At 33.9% G+C, this 19,391-nt stretch overlaps 3 protein-coding genes across 3 annotated transcripts in view; 1 reads left to right on the top strand and 2 right to left on the bottom strand.

Annotated features, from left to right (window-relative positions):
- Positions 1–3,841: 3,841 nt before the first annotated feature.
- On the bottom strand, positions 3,842–5,421 carry LOC110114921. The gene is made up of 2 exons (XM_020847965.2): positions 5,264–5,421; positions 3,842–4,571 (listed from the first exon to the last, which is right to left on the bottom strand). Exon 2 carries the CDS (start codon positions 4,506–4,508, stop codon positions 4,077–4,079), a length of 432 nt encoding a protein of 143 aa, XP_020703624.1. The 5' UTR covers positions 4,509–4,571; positions 5,264–5,421; the 3' UTR covers positions 3,842–4,076.
- A 547-nt stretch (positions 5,422–5,968) lies between these two features.
- Positions 5,969–7,034, top strand: LOC110114927. The gene is made up of 2 exons (XM_020847972.2): positions 5,969–6,217; positions 6,454–7,034. The coding sequence occupies exons 1-2, from the start codon at positions 6,065–6,067 to the stop codon at positions 6,934–6,936; spliced, it is 636 nt and encodes a 211-aa protein (XP_020703631.1). The 5' UTR covers positions 5,969–6,064; the 3' UTR covers positions 6,937–7,034.
- A 1,357-nt stretch (positions 7,035–8,391) lies between these two features.
- Positions 8,392–19,391, bottom strand: part of LOC110114907 (AP-2 complex subunit alpha-2) — a 47,122-nt gene continuing 36,122 nt past the window's right edge. Inside the window, exons 15-27 of the mRNA XM_020847950.2 lie at positions 14,706–14,812; positions 14,504–14,608; positions 14,269–14,389; positions 13,946–14,122; positions 13,625–13,858; positions 11,711–11,791; positions 11,387–11,551; positions 11,207–11,293; positions 11,009–11,134; positions 10,486–10,566; positions 10,337–10,408; positions 8,909–8,988; positions 8,392–8,836 (exon numbers count right to left, since the gene is read on the bottom strand). Of these exons, the coding sequence (XP_020703609.1) occupies positions 8,680–8,836; positions 8,909–8,988; positions 10,337–10,408; positions 10,486–10,566; positions 11,009–11,134; positions 11,207–11,293; positions 11,387–11,551; positions 11,711–11,791; positions 13,625–13,858; positions 13,946–14,122; positions 14,269–14,389; positions 14,504–14,608; positions 14,706–14,812 (1,593 nt within the window). The 3' untranslated portion in view covers positions 8,392–8,679. The remainder of the gene's footprint in view (positions 8,837–8,908; positions 8,989–10,336; positions 10,409–10,485; positions 10,567–11,008; positions 11,135–11,206; positions 11,294–11,386; positions 11,552–11,710; positions 11,792–13,624; positions 13,859–13,945; positions 14,123–14,268; positions 14,390–14,503; positions 14,609–14,705; positions 14,813–19,391) is intronic.

Below are 19,391 nucleotides of genomic sequence, written 5' to 3'. Positions count from 1 at the left end.
ATCAGTAATATTAGTTAAATCAATATCGTATCAATATAATCAATCAAATCATTGAATAAAGAAATCATCTCCGGTCAATAATATCAATCGGTATGAAATCATATAAAATAATCAAATCAATACATCGTAAGAATAGTTGAAATAAAATCAATACAGTAAAAGCATACTCTATATCACGTGTTCAGTATATCACATGTAGCAGATTAATATTCGGTGTATTAATGAATTAATGAATCCATAATATCGATGAATCAATAATATCAGTATCCGTAGTATCAATGAATCAATGCAATATCAATATCCCTATCAGTATCTGTATCTAGTGACAGTAAACCCGTAAATCCGTTAGTAAATTCATTCAATATCAATAAATCCGCCGATATCCGTAAATTCGTACGGTAATCAATAAATCAATCGGTAACAATAGATCAATTCAATATTAGTAAATCCATAGGGTAATCATAAGAACAATACTTTAAACATGCAATTCAATACAATAGTCTTACATAACAAGTACAATCATTGGCTATTAAGGTGCTTTTCAGTCTTGGAATATCGATGTATCGTTGTATCCGTTGGCTCAATAATAGAGTCTTCACTCTTCGCCCGTCAGCATAATCTCCTTATGACTCCCAATTGCTATATCACGTGATCAATAGAGGATAACACTAAACCCTTTTTAAAGGAAAGCCCGTCAGCCCACAATCCTGTATAAGTCAATAAATCTCCAACTAACGGTTCAACCAATCTTTACTTGTCTTTCAGTAATATAATAGTATTTCAATCAAATATCCACATTTGTATACATCTCATTAATACATTGCAATCAACAAACACAATTTAACTTTATTGAAGAAAATCCTTAAAATATCGTACAGTCGACAAAAATCCCTAACATGATCAAAATACACAGTTTTAAAAAATTACCAAATTATCAGGCATCGAATAAAACATCATTTCAAGACTTATATTGTATTGAAGCAATATTTTTCGACATCCAGACAATTTTCTATTCGATAAAAAATACTTCAGAATTCAGGATACCCGGTGAAAACTTTTTAGAAAATACTCAAATCGTGCAACATCATCATTTCTATAACATATCAAAAGTTACGCGGTAAAAGTTTCATCAATACAAAGATATGCAAGAATTTCGGTAACGGAAACACAAAACTGAGAAGAAAAATATGAAAATACGAAATCTTCGAAATTAGAGATAGGATTCAGATTCCTTACTGTGAGACAAACAAATCTTTCAACTGCGTCGACGGACGAAAATCGCACCGCGGCTTCCAAAACCAAGCTTTTTCCTTCCTTTTCCATTTCTTCCTCTCTCCAGCTTTCTCTCTCTTCAAAATATCTCAAATCATCTATTTAATGAACTCGATCGTCCAGACGATGTTTCTCGTTCGTCCCGGGACGATCTCCTCTGTACACAAATCGTACATACGATAATGGATCTTCATCCCTAGACGATGAGCTCTGACAAAAAAATATGTTCAGTTCGTCCAGACGAACTTACGATTTGTATAGACGAACCTGCATTTTACTCAGTTCGTACAGACTAACCATACCGATTTTCAATAATTCGTCCGTACTAAGGTCAGTTCGTACAGACTACCTGCACCCAAAAAAATGAAATATGGAGGGATTTTACAATGCAAATCTTAGAGAGGAGGTCCATTTGTTATGAGCTGATGATATTAGAAATTTCCAAGTATTACGATCTAAAATGATAGAATTTATGCAAAAATTTCATATGTACGAGCAGTTTCTTGAAAGCTTGCAAATGATGTGTAAAAATGTAAGTCCTAATTTTAATACTGGCTATTTAAATACTTGAAGTTCATAGGTTTCTTAATATTGATAGAGAGTCAATGAAAATTCCTCTAATGGCTCATATTACTGGAGAAAAAGAGTTGTTTTATTGTATTGAACTGTTTGATATGACCTACTATATTATGTGTCTCTTTTTCTATTTATGTTTTAGTATTTCTTTGTATATTTAGGGTTTATCTTATTTGAAGTGACAAATGAGAGATTGCTTAATCAACTTTTCTTTCATACTACTTTTGACAGTAGTTGTAATGTTGCCTTGCAAAAAGCTCATTCATTGTACAACGGTCTTCTTCTAGAGCTGAAATTGTTCTGCTCATCTCTTCTTACACCTTATTGTATTTGGGTGACTGGTTATCGCTAACTACGTATTGGAGTGCCTTATGTTGCTTACATCGGAGATATTTTTTGCTTCTTTCATTTTATCTTCTTGTTCTTATATTACCATTTTAAGTAAAATAAAATCTCAAAATATGGTGAAGCATAAAATAAAATTCTAACACTTCATCACAACCTCAGCTTTAAAATATTAGTTAAGCTTGTTTATTAATATTTTATCATTTTCAGATGAAATTAAATTTTAATTAAACATAACTAATTATATGTTTACAAATGATGTTAGTTAGTGCAAATGATATTAAATAATGATGACATCATAATACCTTTGGCACTTACAACAATAACATAAAACAGTGTATGCGAATCACATTTAAATAACTTGCATAGACATATTCTAATAAAAAACAGTTGAGGATTTTTAGTTTAAACATAATTAAAATACATCTCAACAATTAATTTATTTAAATTATTATTTTTTCATAATAACAAACTTTATTATTATATAGACGGAATTAGAAATTCATAAATAAAGAAATAAATTCATATATTTGCATAGATTAATAGTTTAATAATGAATTTGGAGACAAATGGGTAAAAACTTTGTAAGAAGTCAAAGATTAGTAGTAGGCCATCTAACAAAATCAGCTGCCACCGTCCTTATTGAATAAATACTATTGCTTATTATGGAAGCAATGGAGACAACATTATTCAGGACATGAAAATTCCATTCCAACTGTACAAAACAAAACAGGCTGCAGATTCACTAATATGAAACCTACTCAAAATTTAACAGCTTCCAAGCTCCTCGAAGAATATATAGGGTTCAATTCATTTGGAATGGACGATCATAGACTTTTTTCCTCCTTAAAGAAACAGCAGGACAAAATTTTTTTAACAGCTCTCATAAATTTATAAAAAACATTAAAAAATCAAATAAAAATAATAAAAAACTATTCCAAAGATACCCTCTAATAAGAGCAAATGAGGTGTTTACTCTTTTCTAGCTTCATCACAGATGGCCAATGACCAGTTACTGTCTTCTAGCTGCTCCGGCGTTGCTTTAGGACCATAAAAATGGAAAAATGATGAGTTTGTGTCTTCATCCTCATGTTAATGGCTCCTTGTATAAGCCATCCTATGGCCTTCTTTTGCTTAATGCAGAAATTTTCAAGATATCATAAATTTTGTTGCTTTCCTGCAAAATGCAAAATAATATATAATTAGTATTGCATTCCCAGAAAGTTCTAAATTAAAAACAATTTGTTAGTTCTCCTTATTTGCCATGCCTGAAAAATCCTGCAAAATAACATTCAAGCTCGGAATCAGTTATCAAATAGGAGAAAAGGGACACTCAAATATAAATATAAGTAAACCCTAATCAATCCTGCAAGGAAAAAAATAAAATCATTAATAGTACAAATTCTTCAAATATGGTCAATCAGATACTATCATGTTAAGCAACAACCTGCAGAGTGCAGAGTATTACTACAATGTCATTTCATTTAAGGTCAGGTAATATAAAAAAAAGAGCAATAGAGGTCATAAATAATTATAATTCAATGAATAGGAAGTTAAACCAAAAGAAATATAAGAGTAACAAAATTTCTTTGCTTCAATATGATTGAAATCAAAGAAAGCCAAATCTAAGCATAGTTGCGCTATGATATGAGACACCTGAAATGGTAACAAAAGATTTGTCACATATTAAGAAGTTACATCGTTCCATTTCAAATAAAAGTGTCATAGAAGAAAAGTTGTTAAGACATCCTACAACATATAGGAACATACTCAGTTGCTCTACCAGACTCACTAAAGTTCTGAATGATAGTACTCAATTCTCCCTCATCAAAGTGGAGAAAAAAATGAAAACAAAGAAAGACCTGGAGATGGAATCATGAGATCTAACTCATGTCCATTCCATCTCCAATTTGACTGCAGATTGGGTTAACTGAACAAAAGGATCTCTCGAAAGGAGAAGGATGCAGCTTAGCATCTCGCTTGCGCTTAAAAGCACACCCATCAGAGTTCTCGACTTCGAACTTCCTCCGAATACCTCTCACTGCGTGCTCCTCAGCGGGTGAAAGAGGAAAAACCTGCCCACTAACTCTGCAAAGGGAACTATGGTTATCATATAAAATCCTCTGGTTACAATTTCTATCACATATATGCGTAATTCCGGATAGTTTGCAGCGATACATATTTCCAAACAAGTGTTCATTTTGACATCTCCAGTCACATTTGTGACTAGGAATTGGACCTTCTCGGTTGAGAATACTGGACAAAAAAATCACATTTCTTGGCTCAGCAATCATGGATTTGCCATATACCTCCATAGCTTCTGCTGATCAATATCTTAGAAGTTTGTAATTTGAATTATTAAGCCAAGGCCCCCTATTCTGCAGTTAAAGAGGAAAAAACAAACAGGAATAAGCAAGAAACAAGGTTGCCTGGCACAACGTTTCTCAATTCAAAATTTCAACAAAACAGAGACAGGATAACCTAAAACCTACACGAATTTAGTGGAATACCATTTCATGAGTCCACTTAAGACAAAATAAGAAGAACAAGAAAAGAAAATCCACTGAAGGGACTGCCTTAGGAGAGTTAATAGTAGGAAAGGCAAGAAAGAGGTGAGGTTCTTCAAGAGGAATATGAGATATAATCTGAGGCAACCAAAACCGCCATAATATACTGTATAATAGTGTAACTTAAAAAGTTATCTTAAAGATCAGAATCGCGAAGAGCGGGATTACAAAATAATACAAGGTTTTAAAAATAGAAAAATGTAAACAAGCAAAAAATCCCTTAAATTTCTTCCGAACGCTATCCAGGATATTTCTGTACTAAATTTAGCCGCAACGAAGCAAAAATAAAGGTAAGGCCAACGAGATCCAAATTAAATATCATAAAACAAAACATGACCAATTCTGTCCAAAAACTTGATTTCATGTCACAGATCAAACACGAAGATATACAGCTCATATGAAAATTTCGAGAGGAGAGCTTTTATGATAATCGATGTACCAGCAGCACCTTGCATGAAACCCTAAATCAAAATAGTGAAAAAGGAAAAAATCAAGAGACTTACCCGAAGCACAGCTGCAATTGGAGAGCCACAGGAATGACGAGAAAAACAGAAAAGTTTCGCTTCCTTCTCCAGCCCACTCCGGTATTTTCCGAGCTTGAACTCCGCCCTCCCGGCCGCGTATGAGGCTAAAGCAATCCCGCAGAGCCAACGAAGAACCGTTTTTATAGGCGTGAGAGTCGCCAGCCCAAATGATATGCAAATGGAATGAAAATGAAATGCCTGTAGTTCATTCCAGCACAATATGGGATCTCGTACATAGAACAAACACCAAACAATGTTTCGACCAATAAAATAACGAAGAAGAGCTGCGTTGACACGTGGCCTGAGGGGGGTTGGATTGCGGAAGCACGTGATTAATTTTAATGTCGGTCTGCGGCTCTGCACCATTGGATTCATGAAGCTGAAGTCAACGGAGAGGATTATTAATTAGTTTTCTTTTGTTTATTACCAACTAACTGATCTAAACTCTCGCTGCAAATAACTTTTATGGTTTTCGTAAAATTAACATTTAATTTTGAAATTTAAATGAATTACGGGATAAATTTGTTAGTTCGTTGGAGAAATTTAAGGTTTGTTATACTAATTGTATTTATCCTCTTTTATCTACCTTTATTATTTATTTATTTATTATTTTTAAAGTAAACATGCCACGTATTCTAATCTATCTACTATTCACGTGATTTCCGTTGTCATGTATAATGGTTCACCTATATCCACGAATTTTTATATATATCTTTGAGTAGAATTTGTGAAAAACAAAGTTTATTTAAAATCTCTAGTCTCTCAACTCTTATTTTAGCAATGGTGCTAGATTATATTCTCGTTTTTTTCGGGCTTCTAATTTTGGCAAGTTATCATCTATGGCTTCTCCTCTACATCCTTCACCGCCCCACCAAGACCGTCATAGGCATCAACGCTATTAACCGTCGATTATGGGTTCAGATCATGATGGAGGTAATTAATTTACCAATTTAATGCATATATATCATGTTTAATTCATTCCCCGCTAAGATTTCATAAAATATGCACATACTTTTTTTTTATATTTTTATTTGTATAAAATATGCACATATATATATATATATATATATATATAAGAGTGATTCAAGGTAATATAACATCTTCAAATAAATTTGAATATTTAAATAATCAGTAACTAATTTTATTTATATATATATGTATATATGCAGGACCCAATAAAGAACGGAGTCCTAGCAGTCCAAACGCTAAGGAACAACATCATGGCATCAACACTAATGGCCTCAACATCGATCATGCTCTGCTCTTTGATTGCGGTTCTCATGACAAATTACACCAACAACGAAAATAAAGGACTTGCCAGAGCAAACTACTTCTCCATCCTCTTATGTTTTCTTGTTTCCTTTCTCCTCAACATTCAGTCGGTGAGGTACTACAGTCATGCAAGCATTTTGATTAATGTGCCACCCAAGTGCCATGGGGAAAGGGGAAGAGCGTCGGAGTATGTGGCGAGCATGGTTAACAGAGGGAGTTTCTGCTGGTCGTTGGGGCTCAGAGCTTGTTACTTCTCGTTTCCTCTCTTCCTATGGGTTTTGGGTGCGATGGCTACAGTGGCTTCTTCTCTTGTTATGGTTGTGGTGTTATATTTTCTTGACATTTACTTGGATTGGGGTGAACAAGGGGAGATTGTTTAGAAGGTGTTGATAAATTTACAACTCAGATTATCAACTATTTGTCATAAGATTTGTAGTAACATACTTTGAATGATCTAATATGAGATTAAGTAGTCTTATAATCATTTGTTTTAGGAATCTCACGCTCATGTTGCAGCTCTACATATCATCGACCACTCTGAAATATAAAAAAAAACCATGAAATGATATATACATGTGGCAAGAGCTTACTGAACAACATGGCATCCTACCTGAGAACATGAGAAAATCAAAGCAACAATGCCCATTACTCATGCGAGCTAAACATAGCATGAAATAATGATTGCATTTTTTTGGAGGCATTTAGATCAATTAAGACAGACTCTCACATATAACACATACACAAGACTCAAACTCCAAATCTCTTAGTTGATAGCTTAAGCTCCTAGCCAACAGACTAAGGCTTCGTTTGGGACGGCTTTCTTACTATTTCTTAAAGCAGCTTTCTAGTTCAAATTTTTTAATTTTTGAACTAAAAAGCTGCTTTAAGAAGCGGTAAGAATGCCGTCCCAAACGAAACCTAAGTCAGCCATAAACACTGATTGCATTAATATGACATGTTTAAGCAGCGTGGAACAAACAGAGATCAACATTTTGGGCCTCACACACAGACTTAAAGTGACGAGAAACTATTAATAGGCCCTAGCTCACACTTATGATCCCAAGGCAAGGTTGCTGCCAATATAAATTTTAATAGATTTAAATAAATATATTGTATTTTATCTGAAAACAATTTTAATAATCATAAAATTTATAATACCTAAAATTCAGTCAGAAAACCCCCGAATTTCAGAAATGGACTTTAACCCCAATGTTTAAAAGAACTGCGAACATAAAATTTGCACTGATTGAAATAATTTCATAGAGGATGGGAGCATGAAGTTCAGCACCATATGAAACTTCTTTAAAATTGATGTATTCATGAATATAGCAGCCTTATTAAAGGTTAACTTATAATTATTTTCTGTCTTTGCCTCCAAAATATAAGTTCTTGATTGCTAACTTCAATCAGATTCAGTCATGCCTAATCTAATTAAAGACATGGCCTTTAATTATGTCAAAAATAAAATATTACTATATGAATATTGTAATTTTGGTATATGAAAAAATTTTCGACAACATATACTGATTCAAATTTAATCGAAATAAAATTTATAATTATTGAATTTATTACACTCATCTTAAGATAAATCCAATAATTATAATTTTAATCCAACTCGTCTTAAATATGTTATGGAAGTGTCCATATCCATAGGAAATATAAAAGTACATTCTTATTTAAACTCAGTAAACAAAAAATTGAGCAACAAAGATTCCAAAAGTCTGATTGAGAAACCATTGAATAAGAACTTCAAAGAAGAAAATGATACATTACTCTTCATCAAATAAATAACCCCCCATCCCCCCACCCTCTCAAAAAGAAAAGAAAAAAGAAACTGCACAGAAAATTCCCTAGCGCTACAAATTTTTAAATCTAAGCCATATTCAAGGAATCAAAATACAATTGCAGAGGATCACATCTGGTGCTGCGATATATATATTGTATATGAAAACAACTCATCAAAGGGCCTAAACTCTAAATGCCCCAAAGAATATTAATGATGTGGACCGTTTGTTGGATGGATATCTCCTCCTACTTATTGTATTCAGAGCACCATATCTAATTTTTTTTTTGCTTTTCTCCTCAGATGTGCCAAAATCTTAGTAAAGATGAACAGTAGTTGTTCAGAGTAGTGCTGCAAGAAGTGCACCTGGATCATTTGTCACAGGAGTCACAGGTGGCTCTAGTTGCAAAGGAGCTGGAATTTGAGCTTGGAGCGGTGCCCCTACCGGGGTTGTTACAGGAATATTGATCAAATATTCCTTAAGAAGTTCCTTTAACCTGATTTGAAGAAAGAAGTTAAAAGAGATACTTTCTGCATTCAAAATAAGCTTTAAGATGTGCAAAACTTACTCGAAGGTTAATGTAGGATCCCCGGAAGCAACTGTTAGGCGTAACTGACTTCTGTCAGCAGGGTCCGTCTCAACTCTAACCTGAAAATGTTAAATACACCAAAGTAATGTATTGAGAGCATATAACATAGCAATTTTAGTCCAAAAGTGCAATGGTTCAGTGGGGTGGGTTAGGCTAAACAGTATGGCAGCACTGGACAATTTAAATTAACTTGTCAGAGAATGGTTGGTTAAAGCTGACTGCTCACAGGAATTGATGGTTCTTGAAAGTAGTGCGTTGAAGCATTCAAAAGCATGACAACATATTGTATTAAATTGGAAGTTGAACTTTCTTGCATGAACTTCTATTGGTCTTCACCATTTTGTATTAAATCATTTGACGTTACAATATCCACTTAACTTTAATTGTACACTAACCGCACAAACAGCTTTCATTATGTCCAAAATGCACTACTCAATCATCTCAAATATAGTTATACATTCACGGATTCACCTTCACATTTTGACCAGAGCTCATTTTGTTATGATTATTATTTCCAACCTAATGTATGTAGTTTAGTAGTTGTCTTATAGACTTTATAATGCACAATAAAATACTCTTCAAACAAATTCACACAATCTAGCATCTTGATGCTTGTTCACCATATCAATATCCATTATCCACATCCCATTCCTTCTCAATTTATATAAGACTCCATCCGCATTCACATCAGTATTGGATTTTACGTGTGGATTTGTTTTGATAGTACTATTACTGCTTTATAATATTCATCTATATTCACACATTTGTCTTAAGATGATTCTCTAATATAACAACTCAATATTAACCCTAAAAGTTATGCCATCACCAATATTCACATTCTATATCAATATATATAAGGAACTTAAATCCATCACATTTATGTATTGAGGCAAGCATTTATGATTTGCGTGCCTCAATACAAGTCTTCATTATAAGAGGGAACAAAACTGAAAAGTATCAAACATCATAAATGCCATTTGAAACATAACCAAGAAGGCTAGCAAACTCAAAACGAATTATAAGGCATAGTAAATGAAGTCATTATCAGTTTACCGCAATCCTCATGATTAGACTTATCGTAATTATTTCATAACCGATGACACGAGCAATCAAAATCCATTTTAGTTGTTAATCACCATAACCATTTTCACATTTGCTTCGTGCTTTCATAAGTAGAACGTTAAACAATAGAGCAAAAAACGGGACATGCACTTTAAACTAATAATCTTATGTGTTTCCCTATCAATTTCAACATACATGAACTTTATTTTAGAAGGATGATGCTTCTTTCATTTATACAAACAAGACAGAATAAAATTCTACTGTTATTACGTGCAAGAATCTGACCAGAAGATAAGTACAGAGTAAATACACGAGTAATTAAGGAAGGCATTTATGTTTCCTTACCAAGCAAAGAATTGAACGAGAATTGTCAGAGCAGAAGGTTGCACTTGCCACCAAATTGTTTGGATTTAAATCCTGTGAGCAAGAATCAAATTTAAGCTGTGATGTAAAGAGAAAAGAGTATGAGATGAACAAAAGGTATGCTAACTTACAAGTCCTTGAGATATTCCTAAATGCAGGCTTGCAAACAGGTTTGCCAATTCAGATAGCGACAAGGGCTTCACGCCCCTAACCTGCACAAGTTTGAATAATTTTTAAAAAATCCATTAAACATGCCAATTACACATTTTCAACCAGAATAAATATTGATCCCAAGCAGATGTCTTAGTCTGGCTTCTCTTTTAAATGGGATACACAACAAGACAAGCAGTTCATCTTCATTTAAACTCTATTTTCTTGGCTTCATTTTAATTTTCTTCCACGTTTTCTTTGTCTAAATTGTTTCTAGCAGAGTTTATTATTAATGTGCATCAAGGTTTGAAGCTGTATCTGTACAAGAATTCACTGTAAAAAAATTCTTCGTAATAAATAACAAGTAAATCTTGAATCTGGAGCATTTATAGGAACGCTTCCAGAAAACTTGCTTTTAAACATAGTACCGAGGAACTATAACTAGTCCCCTAGTTAAGTTTGAGCCATGATCACCAGAAAAAATGGGAGGTAAATTGAACTTACGACTTCCTGAAGTTTCATGGGTGGTCCAGGAATAGACTTCCAATATGGAAAGAACTCCTCTGCAGAGACTGTCATGGGCTGTAAAAATTTGTTTAATGGCATTGGAAGTCGTAGTTTTACATTAACCTGAGAAGTATAGAACAGTTCAGAAAACATGTCAAGGGCGTAAAACCTTAAAACAGGGATTTTAATGAGTACCATCGTAGTTCCAAATCTATAACCAAAATCAAGAACTGGAACGTCTCTGCTTGCTTGAAGATTAACAACATCAAGTGGGCATTGCACCTAAAGGAAAATGCAGAAAATTATGATGCAAACATTATCAAAATGAAGTAGTAAGAAAAATTCATGACCTATTTAACATCAGATGAATCACACCTGTGCTCTTGGTGGAATGGTCTCGGGTACCAGTGAAAGCTCCATCTTCAAATGCCGTGGTGGTAGTATTAAAGCTCGCACGGAAGCTAGTGGAGAGATATTCTTGTTACCCAAGAAAAGTACTAGCCGTCCATGGTGAGCTTTCCATTCTGCCTTCACGCCAATCTTATATATACAATAAACATCACAAAAGTTAATAGCAAAACATATGATGTATCGATTCAAATGTAAAACATATTAAAACTGAAGTTATGTTGTATCATTCAGCGCTTTAAGAAACTGGATCTGAATTCATTATGGTGAAGAAAATACAGGGCTGCAAACCTGAATGTGGGGATCCTCATATAGCACTCCACTGTCCTTCAGGCACAACGCACTGAACCTTTCTACAATATTGATAATAGGCTGGAAAAATAGGAAAGAGTTATTAAAATTGCATATACAAGCAAGTAATCGATTAGATACAATTTCCTACTTATATTTATACATAAAGACAATGCTTTACAGTTTGTGATCATCATTCAAACATCTTAAAACACGTAATGACAAAAAGGAAAGGAGGCTCAGAACATGGAAAAATTAATCCCGTCATCTGCAGTAATAGTTTGTTCCAATAGATAGGCATGAGATGTAGAATAAGCTTCCCAAAAGCCAAAATCACTTCAAAAATTCCAAGTGGAGACAGGCCAATTATGAGTCAAATAAGGCCAAAACAAATTTGAACCAAAGTTGTTCTCAATACTTTTTTGAACCACTTAAGTTTATGGCCGAAATTTTTTTTTAATTAATTTATTAACTATTATCTTCTTTTGGATAAGAATAAGTTTAAATATTAAATTTGTTGAGACTGGATAGGAATAGATTGCATTTAAATGTTTGGACTTACAACACTATTTCTATACATCAGAATCCATAATAAACATTTAAGTTATTATTGATCAAATGAATGAATTATTTGGCCAATTGAGTGCTCCGTAAATCCAAATTGTGTATACAATGTAGAACTTCGCCACAAACAACAAAACAATAAAAAGAAAGAAAGAAATAGCCGAATCATTTCAATTTTCTAAACAAAAGGATGCTACGTATGTCTAAGACAGGTGAGATTTCAAACCCTTATAAAATAATTATTATTTACTGAACTTTATGAACATATGCACATTATCTGCTTAGAAGTATGATATATTCAGATCTGTTTACGTCACTACTATTATGTGATTTCAAACGGATTTCAAGATATATGGCAGATGCATGAATGTTTTCGAGCATGCTTTGTGTAGATAAGTAGTACTCGTAGAAATGCATGCATGTACTAAAAATATATTTACCCAACATATACCATTATTAAAGAACGCTACATTTTAACAGCTCAACTATCCCTCTATCAACATCAATAGGTAGCTGTTAGACCGGACCACTGGACCGGTCCAGCCGGTCCAGGCGGGACCGGTTCACGGGAAAAATCGCAAAAACAGCGGAGAAAGCTTCCGCCTGGGCGGAAGCTACGCGAGACGCGCACCTTGCGGGACGGTTTCGGGAAGGAAATTTGAGGGAGTTTAGGAGGGAAATTGATTGCAGGGATTGTTTAGGGAATTCCTTTTGAATTGTATGCATTAAGTAGTTGATTTTTCTAGGGTTTGGGGCATCTTGAATTTGGCTGAAATTTGAGATCTCTTAGATTTAGGTTTTCTTTGGGCTCTTGGCGTTGCCAGAGATTTGGGAGAGATCGATCCTCCTCTCGAATTGAGGATCAATTGTATCTTGCTATTTTATTCATCGTCTAAGTGGAATACAAGCCTTTTCTTGAGTTTTCTCTCATACTTTTCCGGACAAGTGCTGTTTTCTTGCTGTAAACAACAGATTTCTGCTGTTTTCCTGCTGTGGACAGCAATATCATCGCTGCAGTTTACTGATTTTGGCTAGGAACACTTGTGAATCCAAGTGTTTCCTATCAGTAGCATCACTTTGTCATGTCCATACTTCGTAGGGATGGGCATGGGAAACGACCTCAAGTATGCATGCTAGAAAGGATATTTTTCAAACATTTTCTAAGGATTAAATCCACTAAATACTTTTTTAAAACAATTTATGTTGTTACTAATGAGCATATTTAATTTGAAATCATAAACAAAGTTAATTTTAATACTTAGGAATGAGCATAAAACAACGGTAAATTAAGTGAAAGCTCTACAGAAATTTTAAAAAAATTGCCACTTCAAGCGACAGAATTATTAACACCTGAGCTGAGTTGGGCTGATCACCGAGAGCAGCTAATGCTAAGGCACCTGGAGAACTGGGATTAGCTTCTATCCCCTGACTTTGTTCTTCTTCGATAAGAGCATTTGGTGGACCTTCTATTGCAAGTGGGCCCAATAGATCACCAAGGAGGTCTGCTGATGAAGCTGCTTCTGGATCTACCTTGCTGACAGCTCCATAAACCTCGGTTCTCCCTTGATCAACAGAGCTAGCCTCCTGCAAATCTTATTTGATTCGCCATATAAGTATAATTTCAAATAATTAAATTTCAATTTGCACATGGTAATAAGAAATCTATCCAACCATGTTTTGGCTAGGAATTTTGACAAGTTTAAGCTGGCCAACTGAATGTGACCCATTTGCAGGGAGTTGGTCGGTCACAACCAAGGCATTAGATGTTTGTTGCTGACTCCTCAATTTTATTGCACTTTGCTCGGCAGTGTCAGCATCAATGTCCTCAGCCTTTCTCAGCAATGCAGACTAGCAAAAGTAAAGATAATTAATTAAAAAAAAAAAAGATAAAATAAATTCTAATCATTATTAATTTGAAACACATGAACAGTGCAGTCCTAACTTCTGTGCCTTGCAACAAGTTAAACCAACAAAATACTTTGAATTTTTCATACTTGGCGTTCAGGGAATTTTGGCATCTCAGCTAATACATCCATTAAAGCTGCTCCCTTTTTACTCAAGGCAAAATATTCAACGGCTCTTTGCTGTATCTCAACATCAACATAGCTCTCATATCTGATATAGGTACATAATGAAGAGTTCAAAGCATCATAACACAGTAAAATAAAAATCAACAATAAAGTATAAATGTTTAATCCAATACTCGGCAAAGAAAAAAGCAACTCTCACTTTCTGAAGATTGCCCAAATTTGTTCTTGCAACTCCGGATCAGGAGGTTGAGTATGCAATAACATCTTGGCATATGAAGAAAGCAGAATAGCAACAGTAGGTGGCCTAAAGTAATTCAGTTGTAGAGGCATCAGGTAAGTGGCCATTAAAAAATGAAAACTGAACACAGAGATATGTAGATTTTTTTATTTTTATTTCTTACGATACTGTGGGAAGCTTTTCATTTATGACAGCAAAGAGCTCCTTGGGGTTGCAGCCAGGTCTTCTAGCTAAAAGATGACCATACTCCCCCAGAAGGTAGGAACCAACCTGCCATAAGAATTGTCATAGAAGTCAGGTTTCCGTAAATTATCACAACTATAACTATAGCAACTTTGAAAAAAGATTGCAAAACATACTATGAAGTCATGATCCTATCATCACCTTATGTCATTCTACTAGACATCTTTGAAAAGATTATTGATGGAAAACAATCACATGTGATTCAAAGGAGAAAGGTTACAGGATGAAAAAAAGGGACAAAAACAATTAATCAAGCATCTTGCAACCATCAAATTATGAAGGCAATTTATTTATTTCTGTTTAGTTTCGATTCCCTTATTGGTGTCCGGTTAAGTTTTGCATTCAAGAGATCGGTTTTATGCATTTATTTCAAATCCAAATGCAAAGGCTACAAAATCAATCAAAGTTTCAGTTATGTGGCTGGTTATTATAAGAAATTAAATTCAAATCGGAGAATTGCAAGATCATTACAGGTATCATATAAGTGACAATTTCATAAGCATTCAAGAAAGATTTTCCAATTAAATTTGAGAGGTTACAAATCAATTCGCTTGACCGGCTAGGCACAATGCAAACAAAGATAGTTTCAAAGAAGTCTGAATAAAGGAAAGACTATTATATCTTGAGGAAGATTTCAAATTCAAGTTTGGGAGGCATACAAGTTTCATTCATGAATGGATGGTGTTAGGAAACACCTGAAGATCTCAAGTGAAACCTAATGATCTTAACAAAGGAAAAACCAGAAAAAACAGTGGTTTTTATTGGAATAATCAAACTAACGGAAAGAAAATAACAAGTTACAATTGATCCACTATTCGAGAGGAGGATCTATCTCTCCCAAATCTTTACACGCCGCTAGAGCCCAAAAACCTAAGGGATCTCAAATTTCCGCCAAATTCAAGATGCCATAACCCTAGGAAAACAAATTATTTAATGCATACAATCCAAAAGAAAATCTCTAAACAGTCCATACATTCAAATTTTCCTCCTAAACATCTCCTAAAACCTTCCTAATCTGCTCGTTTGGAAAGGGCGGCTTGTGTGGCTCGTATAGGAGGCGGAACTTTTGCCTTTGTTCCACAGGAGCCGGTCCTGTGTGGACTGGCTAGACTGATCCAATGGACTGGTCTAACAGACAATTACTGTAATTTCAGTTTTTTAGCTTTTCAATTTCAAATTTGAATATGCAATTGTACCATAGGTATTGATGAAATGAAAAATTTGCTTGTTTTCCGATTATCATTCCATCTTGCCTGCATAATTAACTTAGCTAGGTTTGAGAACCAATCAGACGAGTCTTGCAAGGGTCATCACATATTTCCAATCTCCTTGCTGACTTAAGAAAAATGGCACGTTGGCATGAATTCCGCTATACAAACATAGGATTCCATTTTCTCAAGTCAGATTGTAGATAACCAAATTTTTCCTGAGGGTAGTATCAAAGTTTAGTTAGATATGTGTCATTACTTCCTTTGAGCACAAGCCCTCATAGTTAATTACCCCTCTTATTGCGTAAGAGAGAACTCTCGATTGAAGATGAAAAATTTTAGGTGTTTTAGTCTCAGTTTGAAGGAAATGGAGATAAACCTAATCAAAATCCCATGGTTTCGTCTTCCCGAGTATACCATAGGTTTCAGTCTATCAAGACTAGCAATTGTTGATTGCAGTGTCCAAAGAATCTGAATAGTAGTCATGAGTTGCCTCCTCTCAAGAATCCCGAGTAAACTGAAGTTATTATGAGTGGTTTATAATTTTGTGAAAGTTTGGGATTTACATCTATTAGAATACCTAATAGTTGATTTAGTATGGATTTATGACTTCATTTAGAAATTATCCGGTTAATTGAATTGATCGAGGCTTATGGCTTCTATTGAAAGTAGCCTGATGGTTTTTGTAGATTGTACAATAGGTCCATTGGTTTGCAGTTGTTTACAAGTTTGACACTAGGCTTTGATTTTCAATTATTTACTAGTCCAACACTTGTGTTTCTGTTACAGTACTTTACTTATTTTCTTGTTTTAGTAGTGTTCTTTAGTTTCAGTTTCGCACTGTAGTTTTGATTGCGGCACTCTGATTTTCTTTTCTTGCACTGCAGTTTTGTTGTGTGATAAAAAAGTACCCCTCAAACTTAAGGGAAATTTTATAAGATGGTGGTGAGGCCTGTAATGCTTTATGGTGCCGAATGTTGGCCATTAAAAGAGAAGCATAATACTAAGTTAAGTGTTGCAGAGATGAGGATGCTCAGGTGGATGAGTGGCTTTACCGTTAGAGATAAGATACGAAATGAGCATATACGTGAAAAGGTTGGAGTAGCTCCAATAGAAGATAAGATTAGAGAGAGTCGCCTAGATAGGTTGGTCACAAAAAACGATGGACTTCCGATGACTCGGTTAAGAAAGTAGAGGTATTAGATTTGACTTATGTTAAGAAAGGTAGAGGCATACCTAAAAAGAATTGGTTAGAAAATATTAGAAATGATCTTTCTTTATTAGACTTAAACGTGAATTTGACTTTTAATAGGACACAATGGAGAAAAAGGATTCATGTAGCCAACCTCACGTAGTGGGATAAAGGCTTGATGTTGTTGTTGTTGTTGCACTGCAGTTTTGTTGACAGTACTGGTTTTTTGTTCGATTGTTTGCAGGAGTTCGTAGTTCGTACTGCTTTGGAGCTTGCACATGAGGAGCTTTTGGAATTTTTGAGAGGATTGGAGCTTGCATAAGAGGAGATTTTGGAGCTTGAAGAGCTTTTTTTTTTTTGGAGACTCTAGTTTTGTGTTGTTTTGTTTGGTGTTTAAGTTTAGGAGTTTGAGTGTTTTAGTCGGTTTGAGTTGCATTAGGATGATTAGTATGAATATTATTTTCTTTTATGGTATTTTATTTGATTTATATTATTAATTCAATCAATAAAATGAATTTTAAATTGGTCAATTAATGAATTAAATAATTGAATGAAATTATAAATTAAATAATTAGCTTTTAAATTTATTTTGAATTAACTAATTGTGTAATTAAATTGCTCAATTAATAAAATTTCAAAGTTATTTAAAAATTAATTAATGAGTTTAATTGAAATTAAGATTTTAATTAATTAAAATAAATTAATTGTTTTTAAATGGCTTAGTCATTTAATTACATTTTAATGTTATTTATGGATTAATTCATAAAATGAATTTTAATCTTATTTTTAGTTAATTTAAATTATGTAATTTTGATTTGGATTTAATCAAATTAATTAAATGAGTATCTTAAATGAATTAATTTTAATTTTATTTTAAATTTAATTAATTCATTATTTGATGAATTAATTGAATTATACTTTAATAATTAAATTAATTATTTTAAATGAATTAATTAATTTTAAATAAATTAATTGTATTAATTATTAAAAATAAATTTAAACATCTCAAAATTACTCTCCAATGGCTCCAAAGCGGAATTTGGCAGCCTCTCGAAACAATTTCGGCAACCTCCCGGTAAAGATGGCATTTGCCATGGTTTCTACCCGCCCGTATCAAACATACGACGGCGCAGAATCTTCGAAATAGAAATCCTTCCACCTGGATCAACGGAGTAGGGCATTCGAATTGAAAATTTCACCACCTGGATCAAAGATTGATAGTGTGGGTTTTCAAATTTAAAATCCATCCTGCCCAGATCAAAGATCAACGGCGCGGGGTCTTGAAATTATCTAATGTGCCATCTACTTATCATAAAATTATTTAATAATAGAAAATATATTTAATTATTTAATTAAAGATAGTATATGATAGTATGTCGGAGTTAGTAGCACATAAAAGAAAAGACAGGTTGTTGTCTTGATTTTAAGAAGACGAGAATCGAACATGCAAGGGGTGTGTTCAAACCTACAGGAACAAACATAACAGATGATCAGGTTTGATGGCTCAAGAAAAATGGCACGAATGTATGAATCCTACTTTGCAGCTATAGGATATCATTTGCCTTAAGTCAGATTGTAGTTAACCAGATTTTCCCTGAGGGTAGTGTCAAGGTTTATAGATCTAGGATCTTTACTTCCTATGAGCACAAGCACTCATAGTTAATTACCCCTCTTAACACGTAAGAGAGAACTCTCGATTAAGAATGAAATAATTTTAGGTAATTTTTTAGTCTCAATAGTGGGGAAAATGGAGATAAACCATATCAAGATTCCATAGTTCCATCATCCCGAGTATACAGTAGATTTCAATCTACCAACATTAATAATCATTGACCGTAGTGTCCAAGGAATATGATTAGCAGCTATGAGTTGTCTCCTCTAAGGGATCCCGAGCAGACTGAAGTGGTGAGATTTGAGTTTTAATTTGATTAGGTGTTTTGGGGTTTACATCTATTAGAATATCCAAAAATTGATTTAGTTTGGGATTTATGACTTCGTTTAGAAGTAACCTAGGAGTTTGGATTGGAGCGGGACTTATGACTTCTTTAGAAAGTAGCTCAGGTTTTTGGATTTAGGTTGGGACTTACTACTTTTGTAGAAAGTAGCTCGGGAATTTGTTTTAGAATGAGACTTATTACTCTATTTACGAGTTGCCCAAGGATAGGTCTTACAACCTAACTCTACAACGAGGCTGACCAGAGGTTTT

This window comes from Dendrobium catenatum, unplaced genomic scaffold, assembly GCF_001605985.2.
Source record: "Dendrobium catenatum unplaced genomic scaffold, ASM160598v2 fragScaff_scaffold_133, whole genome shotgun sequence".
Lineage (NCBI taxonomy): Eukaryota > Viridiplantae > Streptophyta > Magnoliopsida > Asparagales > Orchidaceae > Dendrobium > Dendrobium catenatum.
This window is presented reverse-complemented; position numbering and strand designations above follow the sequence as displayed.